At 39.5% G+C, this 15421-nt stretch overlaps 1 protein-coding gene across 5 annotated transcripts in view; it reads right to left on the bottom strand.

Annotated features, from left to right (window-relative positions):
* Positions 1–15421, bottom strand: part of NELL1 (neural EGFL like 1) — a 282121-nt gene that overhangs the window by 238634 nt on the left and 28066 nt on the right. For all 5 annotated transcript variants that reach the window (XM_064657177.1, XM_064657179.1, XM_064657178.1 and 2 more), the window contains exons 3-4: positions 15139–15289; positions 698–868 (exon numbers count right to left, since the gene is read on the bottom strand). In XM_064657177.1, the coding sequence (XP_064513247.1) occupies positions 698–868; positions 15139–15289 (322 nt within the window). The remainder of the gene's footprint in view (positions 1–697; positions 869–15138; positions 15290–15421) is intronic.

The raw sequence follows: 15421 nt of genomic DNA, 5'->3' as shown, positions 1-15421 counted from the left end.
AAGATCTCTGCTCATCAACCACTAAGTTTGAAGTCTACAATACATTGTGAGATCAAGTCCAAAGGCAAGATGGATTCTACGGAGCAGAGATGCTAGGTTTGCTGTTTTTCATTCCTTGAAGTCCTGGCATTATGCCATCTCACAATCTTCACAACTTTTAAAGGAAAAGTGCAATGACAGACAGAATACCCCTCAGAAAATAAAAAGCACCATTTCCAGACATGCAAAAAGAACCTTCCAGGTTTCTCAGAAGTTTCCAAGTGAGGCAGCAGATAGAAAAATCAGTAAAAAGTGCATTGTCTGATTATGTAAAATGAAATTAAAATGCCTCTAATGCACCTATCTTATTCTTCAAGTTTTCAGGTATGCTGAGGGAAGCAGTTCACCACACGCCAATCCATCACACTTAAATGCAATCACAGGCAAACGTAACATCAGCCAGTGCCTAAACTACAGAGATGCATTTAATACTCCCCAGTCAGCAATCAACCTTTTCCACATTTGTTCATAATCACAATGAATTGTTCCATTTTAATACTTTGTTTTCCTTTTCTTATCCCACGGCAGTTGAGCGTGCTTTTTGAATTTGACATTTTAAAAAAAGAAAAAAACAAAACCTCTTTTTCCGATTTTATTCCTGTGTGTAAGTAGAGATTATTTTTTAAAGAAATATAAGTTACTGGACCTATTTTCTTACCGGTTGCAGTCCACGTGGAGCAGAAGATGGGATGCACTAAGTGACACAGCAATCTTATGCCACTGTCCATCTGCCAGGCGGTACGGGAACACCTCTGTTCTTGACTTCCCATTAAACCTGTAGTGATACCTGATCTCATCCCTCAGGCCACTGCTCTCCAGTTCAAAATAGCTGTATTTAAAACATGAAGAAGAATCAGTTGCATTTTTTTTTATATAATCACTGTTTCTGTCACTTTCTTCTTAATTCATCTTTAAGCAAACACCACATAGAAGGCCACAATCTAAAGAGGTTACTCAGCATGGATTAGCTACGAATTGATTTTTTTCAAAGAAGTAGAGAGACAAGACTATGCATTCCAAGCAGTACGAAACCAGCAACTACATGAAAACAGCTCAAAGTACCATTTGTTAGCCCAGGAAATTGAAGTATTTTTACCCACAGAACACGTTCAACTACAAGAAACCAAGCCTTATACTTTTCATCAAGATATTTTATATGAGTGCAAGATTTGTAGGAAATTGAAAAATAAAGAACTGTACATATCACTACCACAAACAAACAAAAAGTCATTAAGTTAAGAAACCACTGGGTAATCATTACATTTGTATTTACTACTTGCAAATCTAGTTTAAAAAAACCAAACAACTGTTTACTTTCAGGACTCCCCTACACGCAGTTGTGCTTCACTTGTTTTCTGACTTTTATTGTTACTGCCATGATCGTTTGGCTTTACAGTGGAACAGCAGAACCTCCTGGCTGGATTAGGCATCTCAATACTTGGCATAAACAATCCAACAATCAAAACCTTCAGACAGTTATCACACTCAAGAACAGCTGACAAACTGGCTTCACACAGATGTGGGGGGAGCCGAGTCTTTTTCTAGGATGAATTTAGCCTTTCCAGGGCACACTGACTGTGTAAATAGCGAAGGCTTCTCTTGGACCTCACCAAGTATTTACAGCGTATCAAATCTTTTTCCTGCTAAAATGAAGCTCTGGATATAGAAAGAGGGTGGACCTCCATTTATAGTAGAAATAACTCTACAAGCAAGTGAAGATGTTAGATTGTCCAGATATAGTGTCATGTTTTCCCTGCTGGGCAGCACCGATTTAACATGGCAGTTGAAAGACAGGTGCTAGCTTGGGGTAGGGAGGAAAAAATTACAGTTATGGAATCCACTTCCAAAAAACAAATGCAACACAAAATAACAAATATCCAAGTGCTGATTTTCACTTTCCCCACAAGCCTCTTACACTGCAGAGACCCCAGCAGCCTGTGTGCACAGGAGTTACACAGAGTCTGTGCTCTTCTTCAAGATCAGACCTTACCAGTGAAGTTGAGGCTTTTTGGAACTGAAAAACAGAGTTCTTTGGAAGGAACTTACTTATGAGATAAAACACTAGCTGGAAACACGTGCAAAAGATCCCAACAGATGGGGAAGAGGAACAAAAAGACAGTAAGTCTTCACCAAATGTGAAACTCAATCCTGCCAGTGCCTTGTCATCGTGTTTTTCGTGCAACATATGAGCGTTATCAGGTCACCTGAATGAAAAACTCAAGAGGCAAAGTAGAAAACACAAGGAGGTAAAGGCAAAACCAAAACTGAATAAAAACACAGCAGGCATAGGTACAAATAAAATACAGGCAGTACAGAGTGGGATAAAATCAGGAAGGCTGGTGTTGTGAAGGAACTGGCCTGTTTCATGCACATAATGGCACAAGGAAGGCAGATAAACAGGAGTTTTCTAAAGAGTAGAGCAGAATGTTGATTAACTACAGCCATTGCCCATTAAAATATCTAAATTACGTTCACAAGAAATCTGGAGAATTTTTTTTATTATTTTATTCTGATGCTCAGTAACAGGTCACAAGATGCTGCTGCTGGTGTTCCCAAGCTAGAAAAGCACTAGGACAAGCACTGTCAGTGATTTTATACTTAAACAATTTGTACTTGCCATCTGCTGTAAAAGCACAAAAGGAAGACAAAAAACTTAAAAAAGAAAAAATGAGGGAGAGATACATAACATTCAAGTATCCCTCTCATACACAAAGTATTTGCATAAATATATATAGATATATTTATATGGTTGATCACAGAAGCTTAAGAGCCTAAAAACAAGATGAGCTCCTGTTGCAGGAAGCAAATTGCTTCCTGTGGTCATCCTTCACAATCTCCAATAGCCACAGAGCTAATCACTCACCTCATAATGATTTGTTTGCTAATGTAAAAGCAACAGTCCCACCCTGGAAAGGTCAGTCAGATACTGCACTTAATCACATCTGTGCTCTGTTATTTGTACAGCATAGGGAATTGCAAAGCAACATAGCTTCTCATCTGACAAGCTTTAGTGTCAATAGTTAATTCAGGATTGAAAACAGCTTGTTGCTTAGGCATCGAACTTGTTGTCAGTCTCCTGACTACTTTATACAACACAGAAATGATTAGTTAGACTTTACTGTGATAGCTAGTGCTAATATTTTTATATATGTACACCTAATGCATTAAGTGCCACAGGACTGTATAAAACACCATGTTTTACCTCTTCAGTGGCAGGAAAGGAGGATGACAGCAGACAAATTCTGCACCTATTTTTCACCACCCTTCAACAAGTGCAAATCACAGGCAGTTACCCTCAGACAAACACCAGTCTACAAAATCCCAACAGCAAAAACTAGCTGGATTACCTCAACATATCTCAACCATATCTCAAGTATTTAAAAAACACAAGGTAATGTGAACCAACACTCTTGCGTTGATTTTTCTTTTTAAAATGCACAAATTCACGTGGAGACCTTGATTACACACACATTTCACGATGTTCACAGTGTGGAAGAGGTAGTTGTCTTTTCTCTACCAAAATAGAAGTCATGTGCAAACAGCTTTTCTCAGTAGCAAACATAATTCTTTCTTTCCTCCTCCCGCCAGACTCTGAGGGAAAGAAAGGCTCTTCAAAATCAATGACACAAAGGCCATTCACTCCTGGAAATTAGAACCCTGTGTCCAAGTTCTAATTTGCAAATTGTGGAATGGAAGATAAATGAGTGAAAAAACACACTCAAGCAAGAAATCGTCAATCTGTGAGAAAATAATTAGTAAAGCCAGAGAAAATAAATGGATTTTAATATCCATCTCATCTTTGACTTGAAATGCCATTGCACAAGTTTTTATCTGCTATAAAACAACAGGTAAAACTGGAGAGAGAGGAAATGAATAGAAGCTACCGCACAAGACTCAGGAAAATTAACTGATCTCTAACTGGCATTTTGTAGGTACTTTCCAGCATTTTGTGAGGAGCTAAAAGAAAACACAGGAATAGAACATCATCTGGGACCCTCTGAATAAATGTGTCATCAGTAGACACATGTGAACTTCCAATGCTGCCATGAGATCCATATCAAAAGCCCAGGAGAGATCCCTGAGTATTACAACTATCTCTGCTTCTGCATGAAGTCTGTGTCAGCTTGTCCTACAATTAGCCCCCTGCTACCCCCCTCTTTCTTTTTCAAGAAAGAAAGGTGCAAGACATTAATCTACTTGGCAACTTCTTAGCACCAAGTGATGGGTTCTTGTTTTATTCATCATTTCTCAATTTTTTATTTTTTTTTTCAAAAAAAGGCACGATCAAAAGCTAACAGGTATTTTGACAGATTAAATTCTCAGAACACATATATTAAGAAAGCTTGCTGTTTATGGAACAGCAGTACTATATGACCTTTGTTGAAATTCTCCCACTAGTAGGACTTCCCTATTTGCTAAGCATGTAATTTACTGCTGGCTTCTTTGCACAGTTATAGAATTCAAATGCTTTTAATAGGTCTGTCCACAGTCTCTCATTCAAATTCCAACGTATGAGAGAAAAATATGTTGCTAAATTCAGGTTGATTTTATGCACATCAAAAAAAAGTTGGGACATTTTAAGGTAATGAGTTTTACAGAAGGACAGTATTATTCCACAACCAACTCAAGATGCTTTGAAATTCTTTCTGACAGTTTTTGCAACCCCTATGTAACTCACACACAAATATTGTTAGGAGAGGATAAAGCTTGACTCAGTTATGTTTAAAGATGTTTTTTTCTTCCCCATTTCTTTTAGTCTCCACCATAGTGAATATTTAACTGTGCATTTGATCACTCATTTCACTTCCAGATCAGACGAGCAAGGTTCCTAAAGTATACTTTCAGTTGGAAACACCTGCTGTGGATGTAATGACCAAAAAAATTGGAAAAGTCACTATCAACATTAAATAAGAAGGTGTAAGACACCTGAAGCAGAAAAGTATTTCTGTAAGGTGAGTTGCCTTAGTCCACCATTTGCATTAAAGAAACATATTCACCTACTCATCATCTCCCCCCCCAGAAGTGATCTCCTGCTGTGGTAAACACTACATTGTTCCATTCTAAACATTAAAATAGCCACCAATGAATTCAGCAGCACATCATCAGGTAAGCACAATGCAGATTAAATGCTCCAATAAGAGCTCTAAGAACTAATGCAAAACTACTTTTTGCATCCAATTCTGGCAATCTTCCTGCTTATCACATTCAAACATAAATAAAGCAGAGTTATCATTCTGACTTCACAACTTCCGTCATCCCTGATCAAGTGCCAAATGAAGCCCCACAGCCTCTTTCAAGGAACAGCACCAGCACTTAGAGCAGATGCTCTTAGAGCTACTGAACAGATGTCCCAGGGCAAAGCAGCAGGCACAGATGGCATCCCTGCAAATATGTACAAACTTGGGGTTGCCATCTAGTCAAAACATTGTGCATCTGCTTAACATTGTGTGGGAGAAGGTCACAAAACCGCAGGAGTTCAAGGATGGAAGCCCCATTCACCTTGCACATGCTGCAGCAACACTTCGATGTCGGGTCTCCCAAACGCTGGGAAAAAAAAAAATCACTGCCATAATAAGAATCAGGCTGGTACTGAAAAGAAGCTTCTGGAAAATTCTGTGAGTCCAGTCAATGCACAATTTCTTATTTTTTTCTAATAACAAAGCAAATTCAAGGAAAGTCCAGAGATTAGTCCATTTGATGTAATCAGCTAGAAGTTCAGGAAGCTTCTGCACAAATCAGGACTTGTTTGTGCACATAGCTTTTTCAACTCACAAGACCATTGTGCTGTTTAATGATGTTTAATGACAGAAATGGCTTCAGGCAAGACTCTGCTTTAGCATCTTTGTAGAAACACTTCTTGATGTATTTAGAGACAGGCAATGAATTTGCATCCATTATCACAGAGATTTCAGGATTTTCAGTCTACAGAGAATCTGTGATGAATCACAGATCATTACACTTTTGGCCTTTTGCTGTTCCTTACCACCGAGCCTGTGCCTATTTTGGCTGTGCTGCCAAGTGGCTCAGCCTGGGCAGCAACATAAAAGTAACAGAGATCTTGTTTTAACAGTCCTCAGTGGAAAGCAAGTTGGGCCAAGAGCAGCCATTGGGCTCTATGTTGCAGGATAAGCTGGCACGGATCCGCCCAAGATCACGGACCCCGTCAATAAAGCCATAGCAAGAGAAAGCAGTGCCTCTGAAACTGAAGATACACCTCTTCAAACAAAAGGAAACACTCACTTTGCAGTTGTCACCACAGCTCTGTATGGATGCAAAACTAGAACAAGTTACAGCTGTCAAGGCAAATATTTCAGTCGCTTCCACAGGCACTGTTCTTGTACCCTACTTACTATAAAGTGACAGGGCAAGATGCCGAGCTCTCAAGCATCACACACTCTGAAACACCGGATTTGGAAGGAGTGCTCTTAACACACTCAAGCACACGGCCCTAGTCCTCGCTCAACACACACATGCTGAGGAATACATTTAGTGCAGGGGGCTCAGGGTGCAGGTTGAGCTCTGAGTGGAGGGAGCCCGAGACAAGAGGCCATGAACTGCCAACTCTTCGCTCAACAAAGGGCACTGGGACCTGTGGCACCAGCCAGGTGACCGAACACTCAGAGACACAGCAGGAACTGATGGCCCCAGACTTTGACCCACTTGGACTGTGAGAGTATAAAACCCCCAGCGTTTCCTTTGTTCGGAGTCTCTCCTCAGAGGAACCCAACTCGATCTGTTCTGTTGTCACAACATGATTAAATTATTTTAAGGATCAGATGTCTGAGACACTGCTATGGGAAACCTGAGGTCGAGCTGGTAGGGAAACCTTGTGTGAGTGTTGTGTGTGTAAGAAGCCAAGCAGAGCACCCATCAGCTCATTGGAGCCACCCACTGTGAGGGGTGTTTGGTCCCAACAGTGAAAGTCTCAGATGATGCGACTGTAACCACCAGAGTGGCTCCTGGATGGCAGGACAGGAAAGTTCCCTTAACATGCACACTTACAAGCCATTCAAAGCTACTTTTTACAGCTAGTTTAAGTACAGATAGACTGAGAGGTTGCATAGCAAAACAAAATCTTCACTTGTGCAGCATTAAAGACTTACTACTGAGGCAGAGATTGTCCTGATACCATCACAGCTCAGGAGCTAAATCAGACTGACATCAGGCAGCACAAAAGGTGTCGTGAGTAGAAGGATCACCTGTAACAATGAAGGTATCTTGCTGAAAAATCAGATTCAACTTTCTACAAGAGAAAACGCAAAAGCTGAGTCCTGTATATTGTACAAAGACTATCATCACCTGTTCTAGGTTCAAAAGAATTCCTTCTATACAAGCAAATCCAACATAGCCAAAAGGTAACACTAAACTCTTTCAAACCACAACTTCACTCTGTTATTGGCTACCTAGATAGGATGCTTTTGAACATTTGTATCCTTTCAAGCAAGGGGGCCTCTGGTGGTCTAGTGGTTAGAGTGCAGGACTTGCACCGCTGCGACCCGGGTTCAATTCCCGGCCCCCCGGGTAGCTGGAGCTCGTCAGCCTTGTATGGCAATCCAGCTACGTCCTGGGGACCTCACTGCCACTGTCCAAGCTTTGCTCGGCCCCGGCAGATGAACCTCAGGATTAAAGGGTGGGCTCAGTTCAGCGCACGCTGTGTCTCACCTAAAAAAATCCACTGCGCAGGCTCGAAGGGTTTATGACCTTTCCCAAATCTTCGCTTGCGAAGACTGGCCTTTCAAGCAAGAGGAACTAAATTCGATCAATTAAATGACTTTATTTTTCCATTCAGACCACTCTGAGGACAACAGGAATCATGTTATACCAGCCTAGCTTGAAACATTTAGCAATAAACACACCCACGCTGACATCTTCTATTAGTATAGAATATTTATTGACTTTGTCTTTTGTTCTACACATCTTCTACACTGCAGCAGGGCATGCAAGCTGCAAGGCATTAAGCATTTATGATGTGTTTGTGTACCTGCAACTAGGCAAAGGTCATCCAAATACAAATTTACTTTCTTCTTTGATCATATCAAGAAAAAAGTAACCCCAACATTTGCCTGCCAGGTAAAAGACAGCTGGAATCAGAGCTGGTACAAAGCAGCTATTCATTTTCATGGCATGTCTAGTAAGGATTGACCTTAAGCATTTTTGTATCCATTTCATATGTCTAAAAACCTATCTTCACCGTGGCTGCAACCTGCCTACTATCTGAAAAAAACTGGTCTCTATCCTATTCGTAGTAAACCAAGTAGGTAATACCACACTGCATCTAAAAATAGTACAGCATCTTAGCAAGCTTCAGAGCTAGCACAGCCAGCAGGACAGAGAAGAGTATCATCTGAACTAAGGTGAAGTCATGAGTCCTTAACTATGCCTCAAAAGAAAAAAAAAAATCATAATTAAAAATACCCACAAACCAGTAAACACTAACTTTACTGAAAGGTAACATGAAAATATTCATTTCTCTACATATCACCACTCCAATACCAAGTCAGCTGGTACTCACACTATCACTCTAGCAAGGAACACGATCCACGATGCTCTGCAGTTGTCCTTGAAGGGCTCACCATGCACAACCCTTGGCCAAAGATTTGTTTCCCCAGTGGACCATTTGCAATCCACAAAACATTTTTATCTGAGGACTTTCTGAATGGGGGCTGTCCATTTTTTAAGGCTAACCTGGCACTCCGAGCTGGCATTAGCTCAGGGATCATTGTGGGTATGCTGAAGCCTAGAGCTGCAAGTGTGACCAGACAGCCCCCAGCAGAGCTGTAACCAAAGCAAGGCACAGCCCCAGTCCAGTCCCTCCCTCCCTCATGCTCATCATTGCATCAAGAGTTCAGCTCGGGGGATCCCCAAATCCACAGTCTCTAAATACCGGATTTTAGCAAAACAAAAGAGGATAACAGCTTTTTAAACTAATGAGGTCTGCCACCAGAGTAAAACTACAGTATTTGAAAACAAATTCCCCTGATTGCTATGTCCTTAGAAGAAAGGTTCTTCCCTCCAATCTCACTTTCGGATTCAACAGCTTTTCAGTGATTTCTTGCATTATGATAAATTCCACATGCTGCGAAATGTCAAAAATTATCTTAGGTCTGGATGTTCTTTATCTACTTTAAGTTGGCTGATTAAGACTTTCCTAATTAGCAAGAAAGGATACAATCAATGGAACAGTTAGTATCCCTTGGTCAAGAACATCGTGAAACTTGTTAAGCAAAAGGATGTAGTAAATGAAGATGGTTTTGTATGTCTATGTATGCATTACTAACCTGGTAAAAAACTCAAGGTCCATGTGTCCCTTAGCTGAACTGTCTTCATTATAATATTAAAAAAATCGCACCTATAGGTCAAAAAGACCCCTGCCCAGGTGAAGCCCCTTCCCTTGGGCATATATAGAATTTAGCTGTGATTACATAACTTGTATGGAAACTACTAATCAATCATAATGGAGGGGCTGTACTTGGAAAGCTACTAACTCAGACCTTCTGTGTATAAATAACAGTGTGGAAAGTCCTGTTGGTGTGCTTGATTTGTGGGAAACTACCAAGCACCCAAGGCTTGCCCAAATCTGAAATAAATAATCAATATCTCTCTGGAGCGTGTAATTATTGGCTTGTTGCACACCCGGTAACGAATCCGATTTTGCAGACAACACACACATTTCTCCTCGATTATCAGAAAACAAATCTTTTACTTTCCCCTCTCTCAAGGCCCTGCCACGTGTCTGCTCCCTCTGGAAGCCCTCAGTCTCATGCAGCCTCCACCTTCCCTGCCCCGCTGCCATGAGCTCTGGCAGCTTTCCACAGCCAGTGGTCATTAGGGCAGGCTCTGCCACGTCCTCCCTTTCTGAAGGCAGTGCCTGGGGCGAAGAAAGCACACAGGTATCCTTACAAAACTGCAAACGAAAGCCCAAAAAAAACCAGACACATCACCCAGCCTATCAGCAACCAAGCAAATGAACATTATTAACATGCTGCGAACACCTAAGTGTGTTATTAACTGGGAGAGTTACATTCTTAACAAGCAGCCCAAATTCAGCGGACAGTTTTCAGAGAGCTGCATTTAGTGTAAGTTTGAGACATTCTGGTTCTTTGCCTGTATCAGAGGGCCATAAAACAATCAAACAGAATAACTCAGCCTGGTGGAGAAGACTCCTGGGGGACCCACACATCCTGCTGCTGGCTGACCATAACATTTCTGCACTGTCCAAACTCAGTTTTAAAGAGTTTCAAACTGTCAGCCATTCTTCTCCAATTGCCAACATGGTCCAATCAATGTGTTCCAACAGCTGGTTATGAGCAGCATGTTAATGTTTCAGAGAGACAACAATTGTCAACCTAGTGTACATAAAACACCTGCTCTCAGCAGGGAGCCACAGGATGGAAGGTAGCTCCTCGAGTAGTAACTCCTCCTTCACAATGCTTAAATCAGCGGAAGATTTGTGTAACACTTCTTCTTCACTTTACTCTTTTGCATACTTTAACCCCAAGCACAGAAGCAGGTGGGCACAATTCTATTCGCATTCGCATCTCTAAAAACCTTTTCAGAAGGAAAAAAAGCTGTAGATATCTCACATATTTCACATCACCTCATTCAGAGGGATGGAAGTAGGGCTGGATCTTTATATTCTCTTTACAGCTTTCCAGTTTAGCAATTCTACATATAAATATTCATGAAGATGTGCCCTTTACCCTAAAAGAAAAAGGTTAATGGAGACATTCGCAGAGTTTTTCCTTCCCTTTTTGAATACTGGGCATCTCAGAATCCAATATACGTATACCCATCTTGCAGAGAATAATCTAAAACATAGCAGGGAGTAAATCCAATTTTTCAGGTTTACAACTAGGGTCAGAAGTCACTTGCATAGGCTTCCTTTCATCAGTTAGGTTTCAGTGATTAATTTAACCAGCTTATTACCCCTTTGTGTTTTTAATTAAACATATAATGGCCTGGTAGCCTTCCAGCTGTTATTTATGAACACACAGCTTTCTATCTACTCCTCAGCAGTCCCAGAAGCTGTTCCTGGTGTCACCTGGGGGGAACTATTCAGCAGTGTACTAGATGCCTGTTTGCCCTCCCCACCCAAAACTAACTTGCAAGGAATAAAAATCTTTCACTATGAGCCTGACACATTTATCAGACTCTCCCCCTGAATATTTGTATCAACACAGATTGCTGCTACATAGTGGAGGGCCAGATTTTCCACTCGACAACTCCATTTCACCATAGCAGTACAATCAGCTTAACAGGTTTCCAAATATTTGGCATGGACATAGGTTATAAGCATATCAAATAAATAAATAAATAAATAAATAAATAAATAAATAAATAAATAAATAAATAAATAAAGTTTTTAGTGTTCCCTGTAAGAAAATCTTCACAACATTCATCTTATGACTTGCTCCGTAGTCCTACCATGGTGGGATCTCACGTTTTTAAACACTCTTCAGAAAGAATGATAACACATGGGTACCTGAACATCCTTGATATATTTCTCCAGCTACTGATCTTGGCCAGTAGTGGAAAAGAGCCATCAATATATCTCAAACCCAGCGATTAAACAGCTGAAAGGCAATACTGACTCCATCTAATTTATGTTCTTGGGCTCTGGACCATGCAAGGCCAGAGCAGGTAGGGAGCAGGCAGACAACTTCAGATGAAACTGTATTAAATCACTTTTGAAATAAGGATTCATTATGTAGGATTTTAAATATCTTGATGGCCTTTTCCAAGTGTTTCGGTGCTCTGAAGAGTCAAAAGTTGTGAGCAAAATAGCTCAGAAAGCTAATCTAGGAAGAATCAGCTAGCATAATTCCCCAATCAAGAAAAACAGTTTCCATCTTCTGCATCCCTAAGTAACATGTTTGTCCATCCTATATTACATTTCATTATCTATAATTTAGGAACAAAAATATAATCTTCTGCTTTACCACTGTATCCCAGATAACTATGTGCACCGTGTGCACAAACTCTCAGACTCTTCAATTAGACTTTATCTGTGTTAATTAAGCTTTCTATTTTCCAAGCTGTATCTTAATACATTTGAATCATGAAAACAAAGTCTTTATCATTATTAAACTGACTCAACAAAATATTAACAAAGATGCATTTGCCATCATCGTAGTATAATTCCTGTCCATCAAATGATGATATAAATTAACAGCAAATCTCTAATTGCTGTGAAATATCCCTTTAGAATTAAACAAAATAGCATATCTAAATCACTTCAAGAAAAATTGTGTTAATCTTATTTTAATATCTTCAGTTTAAGAGTTCCATTCCATTGTAAAATAAAATCCCACCAAAACTTACTAGAGAAGTGAAATTTAGACCATGTAACACCACCATAGGACAATCATCTCCACTACATCAAAAGACAGTTTGCCATGCGGTAACTACCTATGCTGTCATGGTGCCCTATGTAATTTAGAACATACACACAAGTGTATATGTCTACATATACACACACCTTCTCATTGCCTGTAATGACACCTATTTCTCATCTATTAAATCTGTGCACAACCAAAAAAGACACTTTCCCTAGAGATATGAACTCTGGTACCAACAGCTAACACAGTTCCTTTAATTCAGATGTTGTTGACTTCCTGCATGATCTGAAGCCTTAAACTTTGGCCACTTTTGCAGGTAAGTTAAAAAACATTATGCCCTTAACTATAATATCTCCTATTTTGTGGAAAGAGAAGAAATTGAGAAGAGTTATTGGTTTTTCCATAGCCGATACTGGTTAAGTAAGAACTATACTGGTTAAGTAACAAATGTACCCTTATACTTGTTCCCATACATCTTAATCGTGATCAAACATAAAGATGCTCCTTATTATTCTCTTTGCATTTTCATAGACACAGGGGAAGTTGAAAAGGCTTGACCAAAAAAAGGATGTCACCAGAACAGAACCATGATAATTATCAGAAGCTTAGTAGGAGCAACAGTTCATAAAAGGTTCCATGTGACAAGGGTCTGCACCCATTTCAGTTCCCATGCAAACCTATAGAATGACTTGAGCAGTTAGAGAAACATCACAAAATACCAAGGTGAAAGTTCTAATGTAAGCAGAGTCCTCTTCAGCAGTGCCCCAAATCTTTGTTCTCTTCTCCTCATCTATGTTGAAAAATATTTTCTCCATTGTCACCCACTTAATTAATTTCGGTCATCATAGACCTAATGGTTTGAAAGCACTATCTTTACTAAGGTCTGAGTAACAACCTGAGAAACAATGACTTCAAGTGATACACAATGAGTCCAAAAAAAGAAGGATAATTACAGTATCCAGACACTCAGAAAGTAACAGCAGTCATGAGTAACACTGGACATGCCTGTTTTGACTCTTACATCAAACTACAGACAAACTTCCTCAGTTACTATAGAGAGCTACAAAGGCTTAAACAAGACCAGCACACAATCCTTCAACTGTATATATTTTTAAGCAGATGTCATAATTTTAAATATTATAGATAACCTCAGTGTCAGAGAGGGCAACAGCAGTGTATTTCGTTCAACCAAGATTACTCCTGCATAGCACATCTCTCTACAAGCCCCTGCCTGTCAAGATAGAGGACTTGTAGCTGCATTCAGTAGATGCCATATCTAAAAATCCATGTGCCTTGCTTTGTGTAATCATCACTGCCTGTCTAGTTTGACCTTGGATTTTGCTAAGTGCAGGCATGTGACTGTTTGTCTGTTCAATGGCTGCACTCAACATCCTGTTTCTCAAATAAATAAATAAATAAACAAACCTTTAACACGGCAAACTGATCCTGTTAACCACGACTTCAGAGAGCTACAATGGCCTGGAAAAGCTTGGAGGAATTGAAAATTAAAGACAAAAGGAATGATAGAGTAAGAGAAGGAAAACAGGAAGAGATGGAGGGAGGGATCCCTCTGTAACATACAGTGATATTCTTCTAGACTGAAACAAGGCCTGAAAAATGCAAGAAGGAATAAAGTAAAAGAAAGACCAATAAGAAAGTAGAGGTGACAGAAAAGTATGGTGATAGAATAGGGAAACAGCAGAGTCCTCCCCTTAGCCATCCTAGTCTGGACATCTCTGCTGTTGCACTGGCAAAAGCCATCATTGACCGTTTGGTCATAATAAAGCCACTGCCTTCTCCTTCATATACTTCCTCAAAAAAAGGTAAGAAATTGGGCCAAGAGTTCAGTATCATGTACATGATTAAGACAAATACCAATAAGATTTTTTTTTTCATAAAAGAAGTGCTGCAGATCATCTGGTATTAGATTTGAAATGGGAGCAACCAAAGAATACCCTATTACTTGTATTACAACAGAAAAGACTAGAACTAGTCTTTTATGTGTCAGACTAGACACAAAGGTCCTTCAAGACCTAAGATATTATTCAAAAAGCATTCACAAAGTTACAAGTAAGAGGCTATTTGATGCAACACACACTTTGAAACATCAAAACATCATTGGAATTGTATTATGGACCATAATACCAAATGTACTCTTTTTTTTTTTTTAAACAAACAGAAGTCTGCCACTATAATAGCTAATCAAAGAGACCTCTTTTTTTCCTCCTACACTGGCATCCAGAAAAAAAAGGGGAAAAAAAGACATACATGAAAAAGGAATATAATGTCTTATGTTGGGAAGAAAACATACAGTATGTGTATACATAGGGAAGCACAAGTAGCTTAATAGCTTAATTGCTGAATCTCCAAGAAAACATATTCTTTCATAATGTTATAAAACACAGTGAAGCAAGAAACACATGCAAGTTTAACTCTTACGAAAAAGCAAACTCCAAAGCACATATGATAAACTAGTCAGGAAAATTGCATTACAAGGTTTGTAACTTCCAAAGTATCTATACTACATTGGCTTTGATCTTTCTGTTTAAGTTCTTTTACAGGCCAGGATACATATATAATGAATTCCTCCTATTAAAAAAAAAATCAACTAGAAAAAAAGCACATTGCAAACTACGAAGAAATGCTCTACCTTACACGTCAGATTTTACATCCACCATTTCAACACATTGCCCAAGTAGACCAGAGTGCTCAAGATCTTTTATGTTGCTACTGCTACAAGAGAGAAGCAATTTCCTCTTACCTGTGCTCTAACTCTCGGATGGACAGTATAACTCCAGAAGTCGATGCCTTTTGTTGCAGAGTGGCCAGAAACGTGAACTCACTTTTATTCCGGAAGAGCTGAATTAACTTCTCACTCACATGAGGTGCTGCGTGGATTTCTCTTTCTACATCTAAGAATTTTATTTAAAAAAAAAAAAAAAAAAAGGGAAATAACATTACAGTAAAAATGCCAAGTCAGAAAGATTTAGATTACATTTTTCATTTTCACATCAATATTTTTCATTTTTGAGAGTCATCTACCA

Source organism: Pseudopipra pipra, chromosome 6 (assembly GCF_036250125.1).
Source record: "Pseudopipra pipra isolate bDixPip1 chromosome 6, bDixPip1.hap1, whole genome shotgun sequence".
NCBI classification, from domain to species: domain Eukaryota; kingdom Metazoa; phylum Chordata; class Aves; order Passeriformes; family Pipridae; genus Pseudopipra; species Pseudopipra pipra.
Note: the sequence above shows the minus strand (reverse complement) of the source record. Positions and strands in the feature narration are given on the sequence as shown.